The sequence below is a fragment of the Aquila chrysaetos genome, chromosome 20 (assembly GCF_900496995.4).
Source record: "Aquila chrysaetos chrysaetos chromosome 20, bAquChr1.4, whole genome shotgun sequence".
Taxonomy (NCBI): Eukaryota; Metazoa; Chordata; class Aves; order Accipitriformes; family Accipitridae; genus Aquila; species Aquila chrysaetos.
This window is the reverse complement of record NC_044023.1, coordinates 24335594-24351777: the sequence shown is the minus strand read 5'-3', so window position 1 is coordinate 24351777 and position 16184 is coordinate 24335594. Positions and strand designations below refer to the sequence as shown.

Here is a 16184-nt window from a genome sequence, read left to right as displayed (position 1 = left end):
ATTAAGAGATTTCATTCCATCTGACTGCAGGGAAGATGAGAGCTATTCTGATATTACATAGAGAGGGAAATACATGCTCTGGAATGAAAATGAGAGCTGAAAATGAAGATTCTGGATAGACATGCTAGATCTTTTTAAAAAAAGGAAATTTGGATTTCTGGATTTTCATTTTTCTTCAATCAACAATTAGTTTTTCAGATTAAAGCATTTGCTCTTTGCATAATATACACACTAGTAAATTCCTTCTTCCTTGCTTTCAGTGGATTGTCCTGTTTGTCAGGTTGCTATTCCAGAGCAATATATAAACAAACATCTGGATAGCTGCTTGACAAGAGAAGAGAAGAAGGACTGCCTCAGAAGGTAAGAAACAACCTTGATAACTTTCATATTCATGTAGCCATTTTTCTGCACTGCTGAAATAAGAAATATTAGTTGATGGGTTATAATACAGTGGATTGTGTTTGTTTCTTGGTTACCTGGCCTGTAGATCACCCTAAAATCACTGTATAAATATGATAGCGGTGATTTTCCCCTCTCAAGAAGGTATGTATATAACTTTCTGACTTTTAGTGGCAAGAAAACACTGGACAATGTTTTAAAGAATTCAACACAGGGAGTAAAACTTAGTCTGTACATTATTCTCATCATGTTTCTGCTTGCTAGCATTAAAATTCTATTTAGATAACACTTATTCCCATTTTTCACTTGGTGAATGAATTGCTTCCCTCGATTCAGATGGGCCAAAAGACAATTGCTTCACTAGCTGTCAAGTTAAAAAATAAAAATTGCACCTTACTCTGCTCACTGTGGTTCTTTTCAAGTTGCCCCAGTCAAGGTTGTTTCTTTAAGATCTCAATTTCCATGAGATTAATGCATGCCTTTGACTTTTTTGCCTCCGCCCTAGAATTTGTCACGGTCGCCACATTCACATCAGAAGTGTAGATTTCAGTTTGTTTTACTTACTAGCATAAATTTAGGCCATTATTATTTCTAACTGCTCAGACTTAAGAACTGTGAGGGACTTTTACTGCATGCGGTTTTACTGCATGCTTGTATTTCTAATTCCTCTGAACCTTGAATTAGAAAGTAATTTTATGTTAAAGCTCTTATTTTGCCCAGTCATGCTTAGAATGCAATCTGTAAGCTAAAGGACTTTGAAGATGAATAAATGGTAAATTAATATTGAAATCTGATGTTACATTTTAATTTTCATTTGGGATGTTTTTAGTGTTTTCTCTGTTCTTAATGAATGGAAATAAAAGCCAGATCTTTCTCTGGTGTCAAGCCCATGTCCCTAACAGAATTCAAAATTTTGCTTATTTTATCTAGACTGCTTGGATCTTAAGAAAGTATCATGCAAGACACTTCTCCTTAGGGACTGGCTCTTGTGTGTTAAATGCTGGCTTTTTGGCAATGTATTTGTTTTATGGCAGTGTTGTTCGGGTTTCAGTAACAGCATATCTGTAGTTCTTCTCTGAGGAATTTTAGCTCTGTTTATTCTCAAATTAGGAGCACATGGCATGCTATGTTAAGTTAAGGAGTATTTCAGCAGAAGTGATAATTTAGTCCCCAAAACCTGCACCGGAGTAATTACAACAGGTAAGTCTATGTTCACAAAGAACACTGCATTTCACAAGGATGGGAAAAAACCCCCACCAATATTAAGATTCAAACCTGTTGTGAATTGTTTTCACGTAGCTGTCTGCTCCCAAAGCAGTCGTCACTCTTCTAGGTCATGCTGCTGGTGAATTATAATACATACAAAGCTTTTTAAGGAGTTTCAAAAAATTTAATTATTCAATGAAATTTTTTATATTTCCAAAAAGAATCTGAAAAAAGTCTTTTCTGAAGAGTGTATTGTGGTAATGTGTCTTTTTTTTTGCTAGCTATTCTACAGGGGCTATATGAGAGTACATGAATTAATGACAATTTTTGTGTAAGCTTTTTTTTTTACTTTGAAATTTATTTTCAATGTGGTAAGTTGAAAGTGCTGAACACAGTTTTCAAATAAGTCTCATGCTTTTGCAATGGAAAGCTATTAACTTCTCTGTAATTCAGAGCAGTGCAGCTGAACTTTAATTTGCTGCAGGAAGAAAAGTGTCTAACTAAATGCTGTTCTTTGGTAACTAATAAATTATTTAATTTGTAGAAGATGAGTGAGGCAGTAGATGGATTTTGTTGGCTAGTTTGAGTGTATTTCACCAGGAGGTTTAGTAGGGAAGACTGAGCTAATTTGTGCAGAAAGAAACTGTTCTGCTTATTCTAGATGACAAAAGTTGTAGCAAGACTTGAATTTTCTATGGCAGTTTCCTGTAATTAAGATGTTTTCCGTAGCTATGCCAGGAATGTTGAGTTCTTCTGACATAAGGCAGTGTGAAGGAGTGAATTTTGGTTTTAGATGTTACTTGTCTGAGACCATTATTAATTCTCTTTAATGTCACTTTCTGTATTACCAAACTACCCTTCTGTTAGATGGAAACTACAGATTTGCTTTCAGGTACCTGACTATCTTTCTCGAAGTCATTTTCTCAAAGTTGAAAAATCTCCTAATTCACATTTTGGCTTGCAGTTGTAATACTTTTGAAATTTCACCAACTGATACAGGCAAGACATGGACAGTACTTGAGTGGAAAACTGGTTTCAGCAATCTGAATTCAGTATCCTTCCTTTTGAATTCAGAGCGAATGTAAGGCTAATGAAGATGAACAATACTGTGTTTGCTGATGTGCTTCTGAAGCCTTTGCTGTAGATACTAAAAACTGAGCTGCAGTACTTATTACATGAGTAGTGTTTGCATCATTTCCTAAAGAAGATCAGACTAGACCTACTGCTTTCTGCACATTTGAAATTTTCTTTGTGGTAGATGGAAAAAGTGTTCTGGCTTCCTAGAGCTATTGCTGTTGCATCTGTGATACACTGTGTAATTGGTTGTGTGACTGCCATACCTGAAATAATTCTTTCAGGTATTTCTTACCCAGAGTGGGTGAAATACCCTGTAAAAATGTAAGTCAGTATTTTGATTTTCATAGGAGTATTAATTAAAAAAAGTTTGTTTCCTTTCCTTTTGCAGTTCTGCTCACAAAAGGAAGCCTATGTCTAAAGTTGTTTACAACTTGCTCTCTGATCGTGATTTGAAGAAGAAACTAAAGGAACATGGTCTGTCTACCCATGGGACCCGACAACAGCTTATTAAAAGACACCAAGAATTTGTGCACATGTATAATGCTCAATGTGATTCTCTAAATCCCAAATCAGGTAAGTTAGAAATTATAGGGAAGTTGTTACCATCGCAAACTATTTGTAAGCATTGCTCCTTCTCTTAGTTCTCAGGGTAGGAATAAGGCTGGTTTGAATATCTGGGAAAACTGGAGCTGGAAGAATTTATCTTATATAAATCAAGATCAATGCAAAAAAAGGAAATTCAATGAAAACCAGAAGTGTGTTGCTATAATCTGGAAGTATCTAGCAAGATGTAAATTTGTGTTGAAATTCTTTGAGATTTCCTGGTTTACTAACCCTGTTCTGAAAAATGTTGTGTTTTTATTGACTTTGTATTTTAATGAGTGCCTCCAAATTAGACTCTGAGGCTTTTAGTCAAAAAATTGGAAATGCCTGAGGTTCTTAGTAAGTGAATAGATTATTAATTCATCTTTTGTTCTGAATTTGTTCTCTTCCTCCTATACACTGAGACTTCTATATTGTTATTCGATTTAATTTCAAAATTAGATTTCTTTTTGGAGATGATAGATAAGAGTAGAATGAATTAATAAGAAAGTGGTAATCTTTTGCTGGAATTTATGTCAATTTAGGTGTTTGGCAGCAATTTTATACAATTAAACTCAAGACTATCCCATACAGCTGTTTAATGCTATATATAAGGAGATTGTGTTTTAATATCTAAAGTTTATATTGCACTCACATCCTTTAAACAGCAGTCTGTTGTTTGCATGTGCTCAGGCTTAATGCTTGGAAAATGCCAGCGCTGGAGTAGGGATGATGAGATCTGAGTAGGGTATTTGTGCTGCCCGGTTTTGTAGGCATTGTGGTCATTTTTAAAATTTTGAATAGCATGTATGAGCTAGAGGGAGAATTGTCCCACCTCATCTTGTTATATCCTCTTTTATACAAGATGAAAATGTGCATCTTTTTAAAAAAGATGTGTCATTTGTTACCTCTCAATTCAGTTCTGCAAGTGATACAAGTAACAGCACAAATACCTTGGTGTGTGTGGGTGAGAGAGAGACATCAGATTTATAGTTATATTATTTTCTATTTGATTAGAAGCTCATGGCAAACATTCTTTTTAAAGAAATTTCTAACAGGATCATGGTATGATATTACTCTCCTAGGAGCTGTGCAGCCGTTAGTGTCCTGGAAATGCTCATATAGCTGGTATTGCATGCTCTGCACTGGTTTGAGCATGTAGCTTGCTGTCTGCTAGGTCTGTAGAATAGTTCAGTCCTGCTGCTGGTGAGAGCTGGTCTTGGTTACTTCAAAGGTAAAGACATGAGAAATACTGTTCCTCACCCTCAGTTTAATCTCTTTAATTTTCATGTTTACAGAGAGACTTAACTCCTGAAGCACAAGTTCACCACTTCTTCCAGAAGTTGTAAACAATTCTGAATGTTTTTGTGTGTATTGAAGGGCTCGGAAACTATTTGGACCAGATAAATTTTTGGTCTTGCTGGCAGTGGGACTGTCGGGAACTGAATGAGCAAGCAGCACAGGCATGGCAGGGCAGTGAGCTGGGAGCTGAGGAGCTGCTTGTGCACAGCTGGGTCCAGCATCTCTGTGAATGAGATAGCATATGACTGCAGGTGCGCAGCTAAACTTTACATTTGCTATTTGTTGCTTATCTATAACAGGAATAATCTGGGGTCAGGGGTGAGAATTACCCTTTGAGAAGGCTGCCAAATTTGAACACAGTAAAACCCACTTAATTTGTTGGTTATCATTTAACAAATTTGACAGTATAGGGGAGTATTTATTTCAAGTCAATATTAGAAGCTCATATGTTAGCTCCATGCACATGTGGTTTTGTATGTGATCAGATGGTCAGAAATGCTGAATATCCACAACTTCTACTGTGGCATTTCAGAAATAAAGTATGTTTTTGGTGTTCATCTCCTTTATTAAACAGGCAGAACCACTAGATGCAGTGCTTTTTGAAAAATAAAGTCAGTCACTGAGGACTATAAATATGAATTTAGCATCCAAACTTTAGGCTTGAAATCTTGATTTCACTTGCCAGCTCTTGGCTTGGATTGTGGGAGCAAGTGTATGAGAAAAGCGAGTTTGCAACCAACACTATTTGCTTTTTCATTTTGCTCTTTAACCATTTTAAGAACTGACTAAGAAGGTTAAGTGCCTAAGTGATTTAGGTGCCAAGTGCCACTGCTTAGTTTGTGCCTGAGCACTTTGGAAAATAAACATAAATGCTTTCAAAAATTGTTTTCTAGGACTTCAGAAAGTCTCTGGGATGAGAACCAGCACACAGAGTTAAGACTGTGTTTGACTTCAGCAATGATAGCAGTTTAGGGAGTTTGTTGTTTAAGTCTGAGAAAACAGCTCTTGTATCAGAATTTCAATCATGCTGTGATTTATGTTAATCTCGGAAATTTAGTTAAACACTCTCAAAGTCCCTCTCCGAGTTCCCCGAGCAGCAGGAGTAGACGTAAAGCTGCTGTAGGTCGTGGAGGTATGCTGTTGTCCGATGGCTAAACAGGAGCAGAGCAGTTTTGAAGTAAAGTGAGGAGTGGGCTGGTCGGGTGCTGCGGCAGCTCGGGGTGAGGGGAAAGGAAGGGTCACGGGGTTGGGAACGCACTGCTGCCGTTACACCGCAGCAAGGTCGGCGTGGGAAGTGGATGCTGGTTCGAGTGGAGCCTCATGTCTGCTCAAGGCGTGCTAGAACTGATGCTGTGCAGAACAGGCGGTTCTCTGTTAGTCCTTTAACATGCTGGGAGGTACTCAGCTCTTGGGGTAATTTTTCACTTGATGCTGGTGATGAAGTAGCACCAAGTCTCTGTGTTGTTCCTCCAAGCTAGCTAAATGAAGAGTTTCAGTGTGTTACAATGTACTTTAGCTAGTCTGCCCTAAATAATGCAAAACTTACTACTGAGTTCTGGCTCAGTACCTATTTATAAAGGGTGAATTATTAAACTCGCACTTAAGATGCAGACAGGCATTTTCAGTGGTAGCAGTGAACCTAAGGTCACTATATAATACAAATAGCTGAGCTTCTGAGGAAGCATAGGTGCCAAATTCCTGGATTTTGCTTAAACCAGTTTTGAACAGGTTTTATTGCTTTACAGCTTAATAAGCTTTTGTTCTCTGGCTACTTTACTGTCTAGTGAAAGTGTTTGTTTTAATTAATATTTATAAACATTTTAATATTATATTTATTGTTAATTATGAATATTACAATATATTAATATTGAGATTAATATATATTAATAAAAATTAATAAGTACCCTAGTAGCTCTGTGAAAATGATTGGGTGTAGAAATAGATTTGTGAAAGTGAATGTCAGAATAAACCATGCAGGGTCCTGTATAGCTGTAGTTTTAGTTAAAATGTTAACAAACAGAGTTATGTCTGTTTATATCCTTCTGACGTGTCCGACTTAATCGTTAGAGTAGGTTGTAATTCATCTTTGGACTATGGGTTTTTGGACATAAGCCTGCAGACAGTTTTGTGTTGCCTTGGAAGGTAGACCTTGGAGGTAAAAATAAGATAAACAGTAGATGTCATTATTTTATCTTCCACTGAAAGATACGTTATCAAATGGAAACTCTTTTTATAAAAGACATGCCTGTGCGCAATAGAAACACTATAGTGTGCTAGAGTAAGATTCAAATAGGATTTGAAAAGACTACATTTTCCCATGAATTTAATACAAAGGGAGTGAGAGCAACATGCCAGGAGGTGGCTGAGAGGCAGCTGCCGGCGAGCACCGTGGGGCTTGCTGCAAGGCACCTTGGCCAAGGCCCACGGCTCCTGACCTTGCCTCCTGGTCCTGAGTCTTGGGCGCTGCCTCTGGTGCTCAGCTGCTGCAGATGGGAGCAGTTCTTCTGCATGAACAAACACCTGCTGAGCACTGGTGCAAAACCATGCCATTTGGATTTGCCTGTGCCTGGAGTCTGAGTTTTCACTGTCGGAGAGCTAATGCCCGTTTGTCTCTTTGCGATTTAAATTCATGGTAGTTTCATTCAGTGCTGTTACATCTTTTTATTTAACAGCTCCTGTTTTAGTGACCTCTTTCTTGTATTTTCAAACAGTTGCAGAGGTTGTTAAAGAGCTGGAAAAGAATGAGAAGATTCGGGTTCAGCTTGAATTTAATAAAACTGGTGAAAATGTAAGCTAATTATCTTTGTTCTCAAAGCGGGGGATGGCTAGGGGAAATTGCAGAGTGGGCACTGAACATGTTTGCCTACCACTTTATTATGGGAATTCCCAGATTCCCAGGTTGTGTGTTGGAAATTGCATATACCATCTTGTAATCAACATGATTTTCTCATACCACTCATTTGTCATGGGCAGTTCTTCGTGTACTGCTGATGTTTCTATGCCCAAACCATTTAAGTAGGAGCATTTTTTTGATTGCAATAAAAATTCTTGAGCAATGTTCCCCTTGGTCATATTGGAGGATTTTGACCCTCCATGGCAGTGTGGGGAATATTTTCCTTCCTAGAATTCTCTAGGATTTAGCTAGCAAATTCCTTGCTTCCGTATCAGCAATAGCGCCTGTTCTTTTCCCATGACATATGATACTTTTGTGACTTTTGGAGCATGTTTGTTGCACAGTATTAGGAAATATTTTATGGTCCACACATGCCCGGTGTTATATGGGGTGGCTTGACTTAGTCCTGTTGACTTTGTGAAAGCAAAGCAAGACAGCATGCCTACGTACTTTAAATATATATTACTGTGTGGATGAGATGTTAAGAGCTGGTGGGGGAAAAACAGACAGCTGATCCTTTTTCCAGTTTTAAGTCTCTAGTTTTAAAGTATGTAGCTTTATCATCTTTTTGTTTCTGTAAATAAACATTTGTGTGATTTCTGTAGAGCTTGACCTTCACAAAGGACCAGACAGAGGAGGAAATAGATGAGATCCACACTGATTATCGTAAGTAATACGCAAGTTTCACTTCATTTTGCTTTTAAATTCACCTTCTTTTCATTTGTACTAAAATGTACACACAAAAGTGATGCTTTTCATGTGTGTGTGCTCCCCCCACCCCCCATTTAATAAATCAAAGCTTGAAGTTCTCTGTTTGGGCTGAAACTTCCTCTTTGAAACTCAATCTCTGTTAAGTACTGCCGTTTGACAAAACTCATGCCAGGGCTGGATAAGTTTGAGATGGAAGCTGATTGCCTCCTTAGCACCTGTTCATTTATGCACTTTCTACTTACCTTCTTAATGGTCCTCCCATGTTTGTTGGACATAAAGAAGAGCAAAGTAGAGTTTTTCTGTCTCCTGCACTGGATGTGTGATGCATAGTTGTATGGTTTCACTGGGAACCCTCAGGCAGAAATAAGGGGCAGAACTTCTCCAAAAGGACTCCCTGAGACCCCAGGAGTGCTGAGCGTGCAGGCCAGCCGTATCCCATCGAGCAGCCTGGGCTGCTGGCTGTCATGTGGAGGGGGTGCTCTGTTTCAGTGTCCTGCTCTGCATGAGAGTCTCCATGCAATTCTTAGGATGCTGGTTTTGAAGAACAGAAGAGCAGTTGTGACTGCGGTGAAGGCTGCTCATGCTTTGTTTGTGAGATTTCACCCTTCCTTGCCCCAGATTTTTTGGCATGTTCTCTGAGAATAATCTGACTTCCTCAGAGAGGTTAATGTAAATTGGTTAAGTAGTTTGCCAGTTCTATACTTTGTTAAAACTTGGCCTTGCAGCACATGAATTCGTGTGTATTAAGTCACTCACTGATTGTATAAAAAGAAGCTTATTACCTACTGTTGTGTCCCTGTGAACAATGGCATGCACTCCTGAGTGTTTTTATCTGTACAGAATTTTCTCAGCTTCAGGTTTGATACTGTTTTCTCCCTTTTTTGAGGTTCTGGGCACTGTATGACTTTTCTGCAGGCAGTTCTGGCTGTGAGCCCTCCAGGAGCACCAGCCTGGCTCAGGCATAGCTGGGCCACTGCGGAGGGAGGCATCTCTGCCGACAAGGAGTGTGCTGAGCTGGCAAGATGGGGTGAATGCTGGCTGTGTTAGCCCTGCACTCACCAGTATACCCTGTAACACACATACGGGGTTTTCCCATTACTCAGGATATTCTCTCCTCCCCTACATGCTTAATGATCAGACATTGGCTTTATTTAAAATGCACCTGTATTCTGGGTGGTGGTTGGTCTTCCTGAGTCCTCTAACTCATCCTGTAGTGGATAAGTTTGTATAAACTTACTCTTTCTACACCTTATTTTTCTAGGTTTGCTGTCCAGTGCAGAGTGACATTAACTGACAAGCAATGTAGCCACAGTAGTTTATATTTAATATGGCATTTCTAAAATACTTAATGGCTGCGTGTTTCCTCAACTGTGTGTTTTTTACACTTCTACAGTTGTCAAAGTTTCCTTACTGCTAAAATGTATGTTTTAACTGAGCCAAAAATGCTTTTTCCATATTTTATTTGTGTACTGTGATTCTCAAATGATCCAAGGTTTCATAGTGCTCCTCACATTTGCTCCCTTTCTTCATGCCCTGCTCCACAAGCACTCGCGCGTTCTTGTCTCCTTCCTGCACCCTTTCCTGCTTTACCTCCTGTCCAGCCCTGTGATTTTGAAGCGATCTCTTAGAATCATAGAATCATTTAGGTTGGAAAAGACCTTCAAGATCATCGAGTCCAACCATCATCCATGCCCACTAAACCATGTTCTGGAGTGCCTTGTCTACGTGCTTTTTGAATACCTCCAGGGATGGTGACTCAACCACTTCCCTGGGCAGCCTATGCCAATGTCTGACAACCCTCCCAGTAAAGAAATTTTTCCTAATATCCAACCTAAACCTCCCTTGCCGCAACATGAGGCCATTTCCTCTCGTCCTATCTCCAGCCACCTGACAGAAGAGACCAGCACCCACCTCACTACACCCTCCTTTCAGGTAGTTGTAGAGAGCAATAAGGTCTCCCCTCAGCCTCCTTCTCTCCAGATGAAACAACTCCAGTTCCATCAGTCGCTCCTCATAAGACTTGTGCTCCAGGCCCCTCACCAACGTGGTTGCCCTTCTCTGGACATGCTCCAGCACCTCCATGTCTCTCCTGTAGTGAGGGGCCCCAAAATGAACACAGGACTCGAGGTGCGGCCTCACCGGTGCCGAGTACAGGGGGACAATCGCCTCCCTGCTCCTGCTGGCCACGCTATTTCTGATACCGGCCAGGATGCTGTTGGCCGCCTTGGCCACCTGGGCACACTGCTGCTTAGAAAGAATACTCTGCTCATTTGGTTGATGTCTTCCCTCCACCCTGTGCAGGCAACTGGGATTCAGTGCAAACAGGGTGATTTTTTTTCTGGTTTAGTTGTTGCTGTTTGTTTCATTTTTTACACTGAGTCCCCTCTGTTTGTGCAATATACCAGTGCCTCTGTTGGTTATTAAACCTGCTTCTGCCCTGACAGAATAACAGTGTTTTTTCAGGGAAGTGTAACTGGAATAAATACTGAAGGGAAAGACAAGAAGAGACGAAAAATAGGAAAAATATCACAGGGAGAGCTATAGTTCAATGATACAATTTTATTTGGGTTTTTTGGTGGTTTTGGGAGGAGGTGTTTGGGGTTTTTTGGTTTGGTTTTTTGTTGTTTTTTTTTTCAACAGAGAACTGATTCCTGCTAAACTTGGCCGTGGGAAAGCACAGTATTTTAAACTGTCTTTCTCCTTACTGTGTCCTTAAACTTGAGAATAGTGTTTTCTTTCTCCGTGGAACCATCTAACCATCTTTATGTTTAGTTTAGAAGCAAACGTTCTTGTGAGAGTTAAAGATTGCAGGACTTGCATCCTGTTGTAGTAATTTAGTACAGAAATGGCTAATGTAAACTGATTTTTACAGATGATTTCCTGGCCTTTCTTTATGTGTTTGTGCAGCAGGTTTTAAATAGCATTACTTTGTACTTAGCTCCCTAGTGGTGGTTTATTATTCGCAATTCCTTTCCTGTTGTTTCCCACTCATTTTGCTTCACCTGCGCTCTGCTTGTACCCTCAAACATGGTAGTTAGCCATGTAATGTTAAAACGATATTCAATGAACGTTAAACTTCTCTGCTTTCAGCCACAGAGGAGCAAAGCAATGAAGGGACAACTTGTTCTGATTATACTTAAGGGTGTATTTAAATCTGCAATATGGTCATATTTCCTGTGTTTCCTTGCATTGCTTCAGGCATATAAATTATTCCATAATGCAGCTAGATTTAGCCTTGTTGATTTTAGTTGGGTTTCTGTGAAGGCTAAATAAGGGCCCAAATCTTTAGCAAGTTTTTCCTTTGCTTTTTGTTGCTGTTCCTGAGAATATATTTTTTTAAGTGTACATGCACTGTTTGTGGTTTTTAATCTTAAGCATTCTCCTCTAATTCCAAGTAACTGGTTAATAATTATTCTCTTGCTGTGCAGAAATCTCTAGCAATAAAATAAAAAACAACCCAACCAAAAAGTAAAATAATTTAAAAAGTATTAATCCCAAATTGGGTATTTTTCCCCACAAGGCTTTAGTAGCTTTGTAAAGAACAAATCCAAAGTTCAGTGACTGCAGGAGGCCCCCAGAGCGGAGCATGTCCCTTCTAACTAGCTCTTATTGCTAGTTAGCTTGAACTAGCTTGTTAGCGTTCTGCTCAACGTGGAAGGTGAGTCTGAACAAAGTGAGTCAGCTGTGAGCAGGTTTGCCCTGATCGTTCGCCTCGGACGGGGGGACGTTTGGGGATGGCAGGGCTGGTGTGGAGTAAGCCAGGAGCGAACGAGATGCCGAGGGGACACGCCGCTCTGGTGCGGTGCCCACACGGCTCTTTGTAGGGCAGTGCAGTCACCAGAGAACTGATCCTATACAAGAAACCCACTTAACTCACTTTTTTAAAAACTTTGGGTGTGCACAAATTCCTTGTAAAGCTGGATCCCTGGCTGTGTTCACATTGCAACCTTGCATACAGTTGTATTGCGTGACTGGGGTGAGGTGTGGAAACAGGAGCCCGTCGGGCAGTTCTGCACCAGGCCGCTGTGCACTGTGGGCAGTGGCTACAGGCGACTGGCATCGCCGGTCCTTCCTTTTATTTTTTTGATCTGTTGTATGCATTTTAGAACAAGAAGATACTAAGTGCTGTCTTGATTTTCCAAAACCAGGTATTTTATTGAGTTTAAACTGTTAAAAGGATATGGCTTCAAAATTATCAAGATCTCCAAGTGAATGAATTAGCCTGAGCCAGCTTATTTGAACATTTAAAGTTCTAAAAAAAAGTCTAAAAAAAAAAGAAAAAAAAAAAAGAGAGGGGTAAAAAGAGAAGGTAGAAAAATGTTAATGGGAACATATGGTTTTAAAATTAATAAAAAGCGGTGACCAAAGAGGTGAATGTTAACTAGTGTCAGCAAATTATTTCTCATAAAAGCAATAGGGAAGAAATCATAAGCATGAAAAAAGAATTGTACATTAAAATTAGAGGACAATTAGAGATTAAAAGAACTTTTATCAAATGCCCTTTTTTCACTGTAGCACAGATGGACTTTAAAAAGCTTGATTATACAAGGAAGGCTTTTTTTTCCTTTTAATTTACAACATTTGCACCCTAGATCCCTAATTCACAGCTGAATTAATGAATTAATTAACTCTGGCATAAGTTCTGAATAAAAAACCCCAACCATATACTTTTTGTTCTGTATTTCCATATGAAACACACAGCACACTGGAGCTAAGTAAAAGCCTTGTTGAAAAGCAAGATGAAACAGCTGTGATACAACTCTTGGTTTTTTTTTTTTTCTTCTTCTTATCTTCTCTACAATTTCCCAGGCTCTTGGCAAATTGCAAATTACACTGTTGGTATTTTTGTTTTGCTTTTTTTGTGTGTGAAGTGTTTTTGAAATACCAATTAATATTTTGGCTTGATGAACCTGAGGATGGTTTATGTGCTAGCTGGAAGCTGTGCTTGAGCAACCGCCAGAGTCTGTGCCTGGAAGGTACAATTAAATATGCTGTCCCCTGCAGTAGCTTCCTTCTGCTCCTTGGGAACTGAGCGATACCCTCAACCTGTGTCAACTTCATTCTGCATTTTTCATGGTCAGGCCTCTATTTAAAGGGTTAAAAAAATCTACAGGAAAAGAAATACATTTGTTAAAAAGTATTCTGTTGCTTTTTCTGCTTATAAATCTTTTCATTTACAATGTTATTCAGAGGCTTACTGATTTATGTTTTGTGTTTTTAAATATTTGTAATTATATCTGCGGTTGTTTTATTATTGAAATGCCTGTAGTTTTACGAAATGTGCGTGGTATGTCCTTTCAGCACAGTGGTGACTTACAGTGTATTTGAAGAGTGCCTTGTTTTGCCAGGACATTTCTTTTCTACTTGAAAAGCTTTGTAGTTACACCATAAAACAAAACAACAAAAAATAGTAATACTGGAAAAACTGAAGCGTCAAAGGAATTATGTAATGAATGTGCAGCGGTTCAAACACAAGCATCTGGGACAAGAACTTTCTTTTTATTAAAGGAGTTGTTGACCTTATGTGGTGTTTTCAGCTATGCAGGGAGCAGGAGTCAGTTGTAAATCTCTTTCTGTCTGTGGGGCAGAACTTGATATGATTTTCTCTTGGCTCTTCCCCCTCCCGTCACTGCAGCGGCCCATAGATCTGGGTTAGATGTAGTGATTATTTATATGTGCCATACTCCACGCGGTGCTTGGCGAGGGGTGCCTGCTCCTTGAGGCACTGGTCATGCCGAGCGGGATGCTGAGGCCAAGTGTTGTGAGAAGACGTGTCGTGGTTGAGGAGGAGGTGGGGGTGTTGGTGGGAGAAGCCAGACCCCACCGCCAAGCCGCGGTCAGGAGGGATGGGGGAGTGCGGTGAGCAGGAAGGGAAGGAGATGGAGAACCGCCGGTGCGTGCACTCGTAGTTTGGAAACCCGGGAAGTGCCCACGCGGCGCTGCGGGGAAGGTCGGGGTTGTTCCTGCCTCTCCTTACCCGGCAAAGGAAGAAGGTAGTCCAGAGACATTTGAAAAAAGAAAACAGAAGCAAACAAACAAAACAGAAAAGTTACGAGGGAGTTCTTTGTTTCAGCTGGGCTCACAGTTGTTTTCTAAGTACCCTGATTCACCAGGACATTTGCTTTGCTGTCATCAGTTAGACATTGCTCTCGGCACTTGTGGGGTGGGTGTGAAGCTTGTGCGTGCACCCCCAGTGCAAGGGGGTGCACGGGTGGGCTGGCTGGGTGGAAAGTGGCTCAGTTTGCCCATTGCTAGCCCTCAGCTCTCATTTGTCCTGAGGATTCTCGTTCACTTTTCTGCCCATCCTCTGTGCTGGGGGTTGCCTTAGTCTTTCCTGCAAGCGTAACCTGGGCAGCATGTCTGTGGCTTTTACAGAGCAGTGATGTGTGTGATACAAGGTGTACTCTTTTTCTCAGGAGCTGCCTTATTTAGTCCATAGCTCTATTGCAACTGCTTGGGAAACTCTCCTTGCAGATGGTGCACGTGTGCTGCCAGCCTTCTGCTGTCGGCGGAGGAGGGAGCGTGGTGGTCCCCTGCTGCTGTGCAGAGTCCTGCTCCCTGCAACGACGGATCGGAAGATACTCCTGCAGGGAGCTGGGATTTTATTGCATGTTGGACCTCCACAAGCTGGTTGTCCAGACACCGTTGGGAGAGGCAGTACGGAGCCCTGAGGAAGGGTTGTATGTGCTTCACCTTCTCGTGCCGTCACAAACAGTTGCTTTGGCCCGAGGACTTTTTGGGTGTACATCGGGCCTTCCTGCCTCTGACATGGAAAATATTTTGAATGCTTTTTCCATAGGCTAAAAATCAGGCTAAAGGTTTTAGCTGAAATATTTATTTGTCTCAACAGGACAAATCTGTTTCTCAGAGTGACTTTTTGTTGAAAGTCCTTCCAAATAAAGCAAATTCATGTTTGCTGCCTTTTACTGTAACATATCAGTGTAAAGCCATGCTTATGGACTGATAGACTTTCATGCTGTACTAGCTGTAGGTAGCTACAGTCAAATATGCTGTTTCAGTAGAAGTTGGTGCGTTCTGTAGGGAGAACAACGTGTTCCCTTCATGCCCAGCGAGGGTTAGGTAATCCGCATCATCTGTCTGAGGAGACTGGGTATTTTCCCAGCCTCTGAGTAAAGAATCTGAAGTATCTAGATTAAAAAACAACATTGTTTTGACTGAATACTAGAGAATTGCTTAAAACATACTAAGCAATTGAAAGTGCGAAGAGTATGCCAAAGAGCAATTAACTGTGATTTAGAGGGTCTGAATCAAAACAATGTAAGCATGACACAAAAGCTTTCGACACTGCTTTATGGCAGAAACAGGGGAAAAACCCAAAGCAACTTTAAAGCAATTTGCAGAGTAGTTGTGAGATTTTACTCTTTCTCTCTAGCAGAGTGCTCCTTGCAGGACTACCTAGAACTAAAGCTAAGACTAAGACCATTGTCCAGATGCTCCTTGAGCTCTGACGGGCTTGGTGCTATGACTACAATATTAAATGTTGTCATAATGGTAATTGCAATACTTAACAAGTTTAGGAAAGAAGATGACCGATAATATAATGAAGAAACACACACAGTTCTTCTGTGCAAAAATTAAGTTTTCACCTGTGCAAGTGTTCTTGACTACTGGGTAACTCTGTAAAAGCATAGACACAGATTTGGATCATTAATAGATTATGGAACATATTACAGTGATGAGTTGGTTTTCATTTGCTGTAACAAAAATGTTTTTAATTCAGTATTTTGTTTATTTCTGTTCACATCTGTGTCACTTTTGATGGCGTACCTTAAGAGTCCTATGGCAATGATCGGTAATGCACTGTTACATTTCAGGAAACAAACACAGAAGTGAATTTCAGGTTTTGGTGGATCAAGTAAATAACCGGTGGAAGAAAAGTGGTAAGAGAAAAACAGGAAGTGCTCAAACCAAAGAAGTCGTCACTGTCAAAGAATTGCCAGCGGCCACAGGTTAGTGATGTTGTTTAATATAGTCCCCCTCTTCGATCCACACT

The 16184-nt window shown here is 40.2% G+C and overlaps 1 protein-coding gene across 8 annotated transcripts in view; it reads left to right on the top strand.

Annotated features, from left to right (window-relative positions):
• Nucleotides 1-16184, top strand: part of RAD18 (RAD18 E3 ubiquitin protein ligase) — a 67097-nt gene that overhangs the window by 16897 nt on the left and 34016 nt on the right. For all 8 annotated transcript variants that reach the window (XM_029996246.2, XM_029996244.2, XM_041118784.1 and 5 more), the window contains exons 6-10: nt 261-360; nt 3071-3255; nt 7278-7354; nt 8065-8125; nt 16006-16140. In XM_029996246.2, the coding sequence (XP_029852106.1) occupies nt 261-360; nt 3071-3255; nt 7278-7354; nt 8065-8125; nt 16006-16140 (558 nt within the window). The remainder of the gene's footprint in view (nt 1-260; nt 361-3070; nt 3256-7277; nt 7355-8064; nt 8126-16005; nt 16141-16184) is intronic.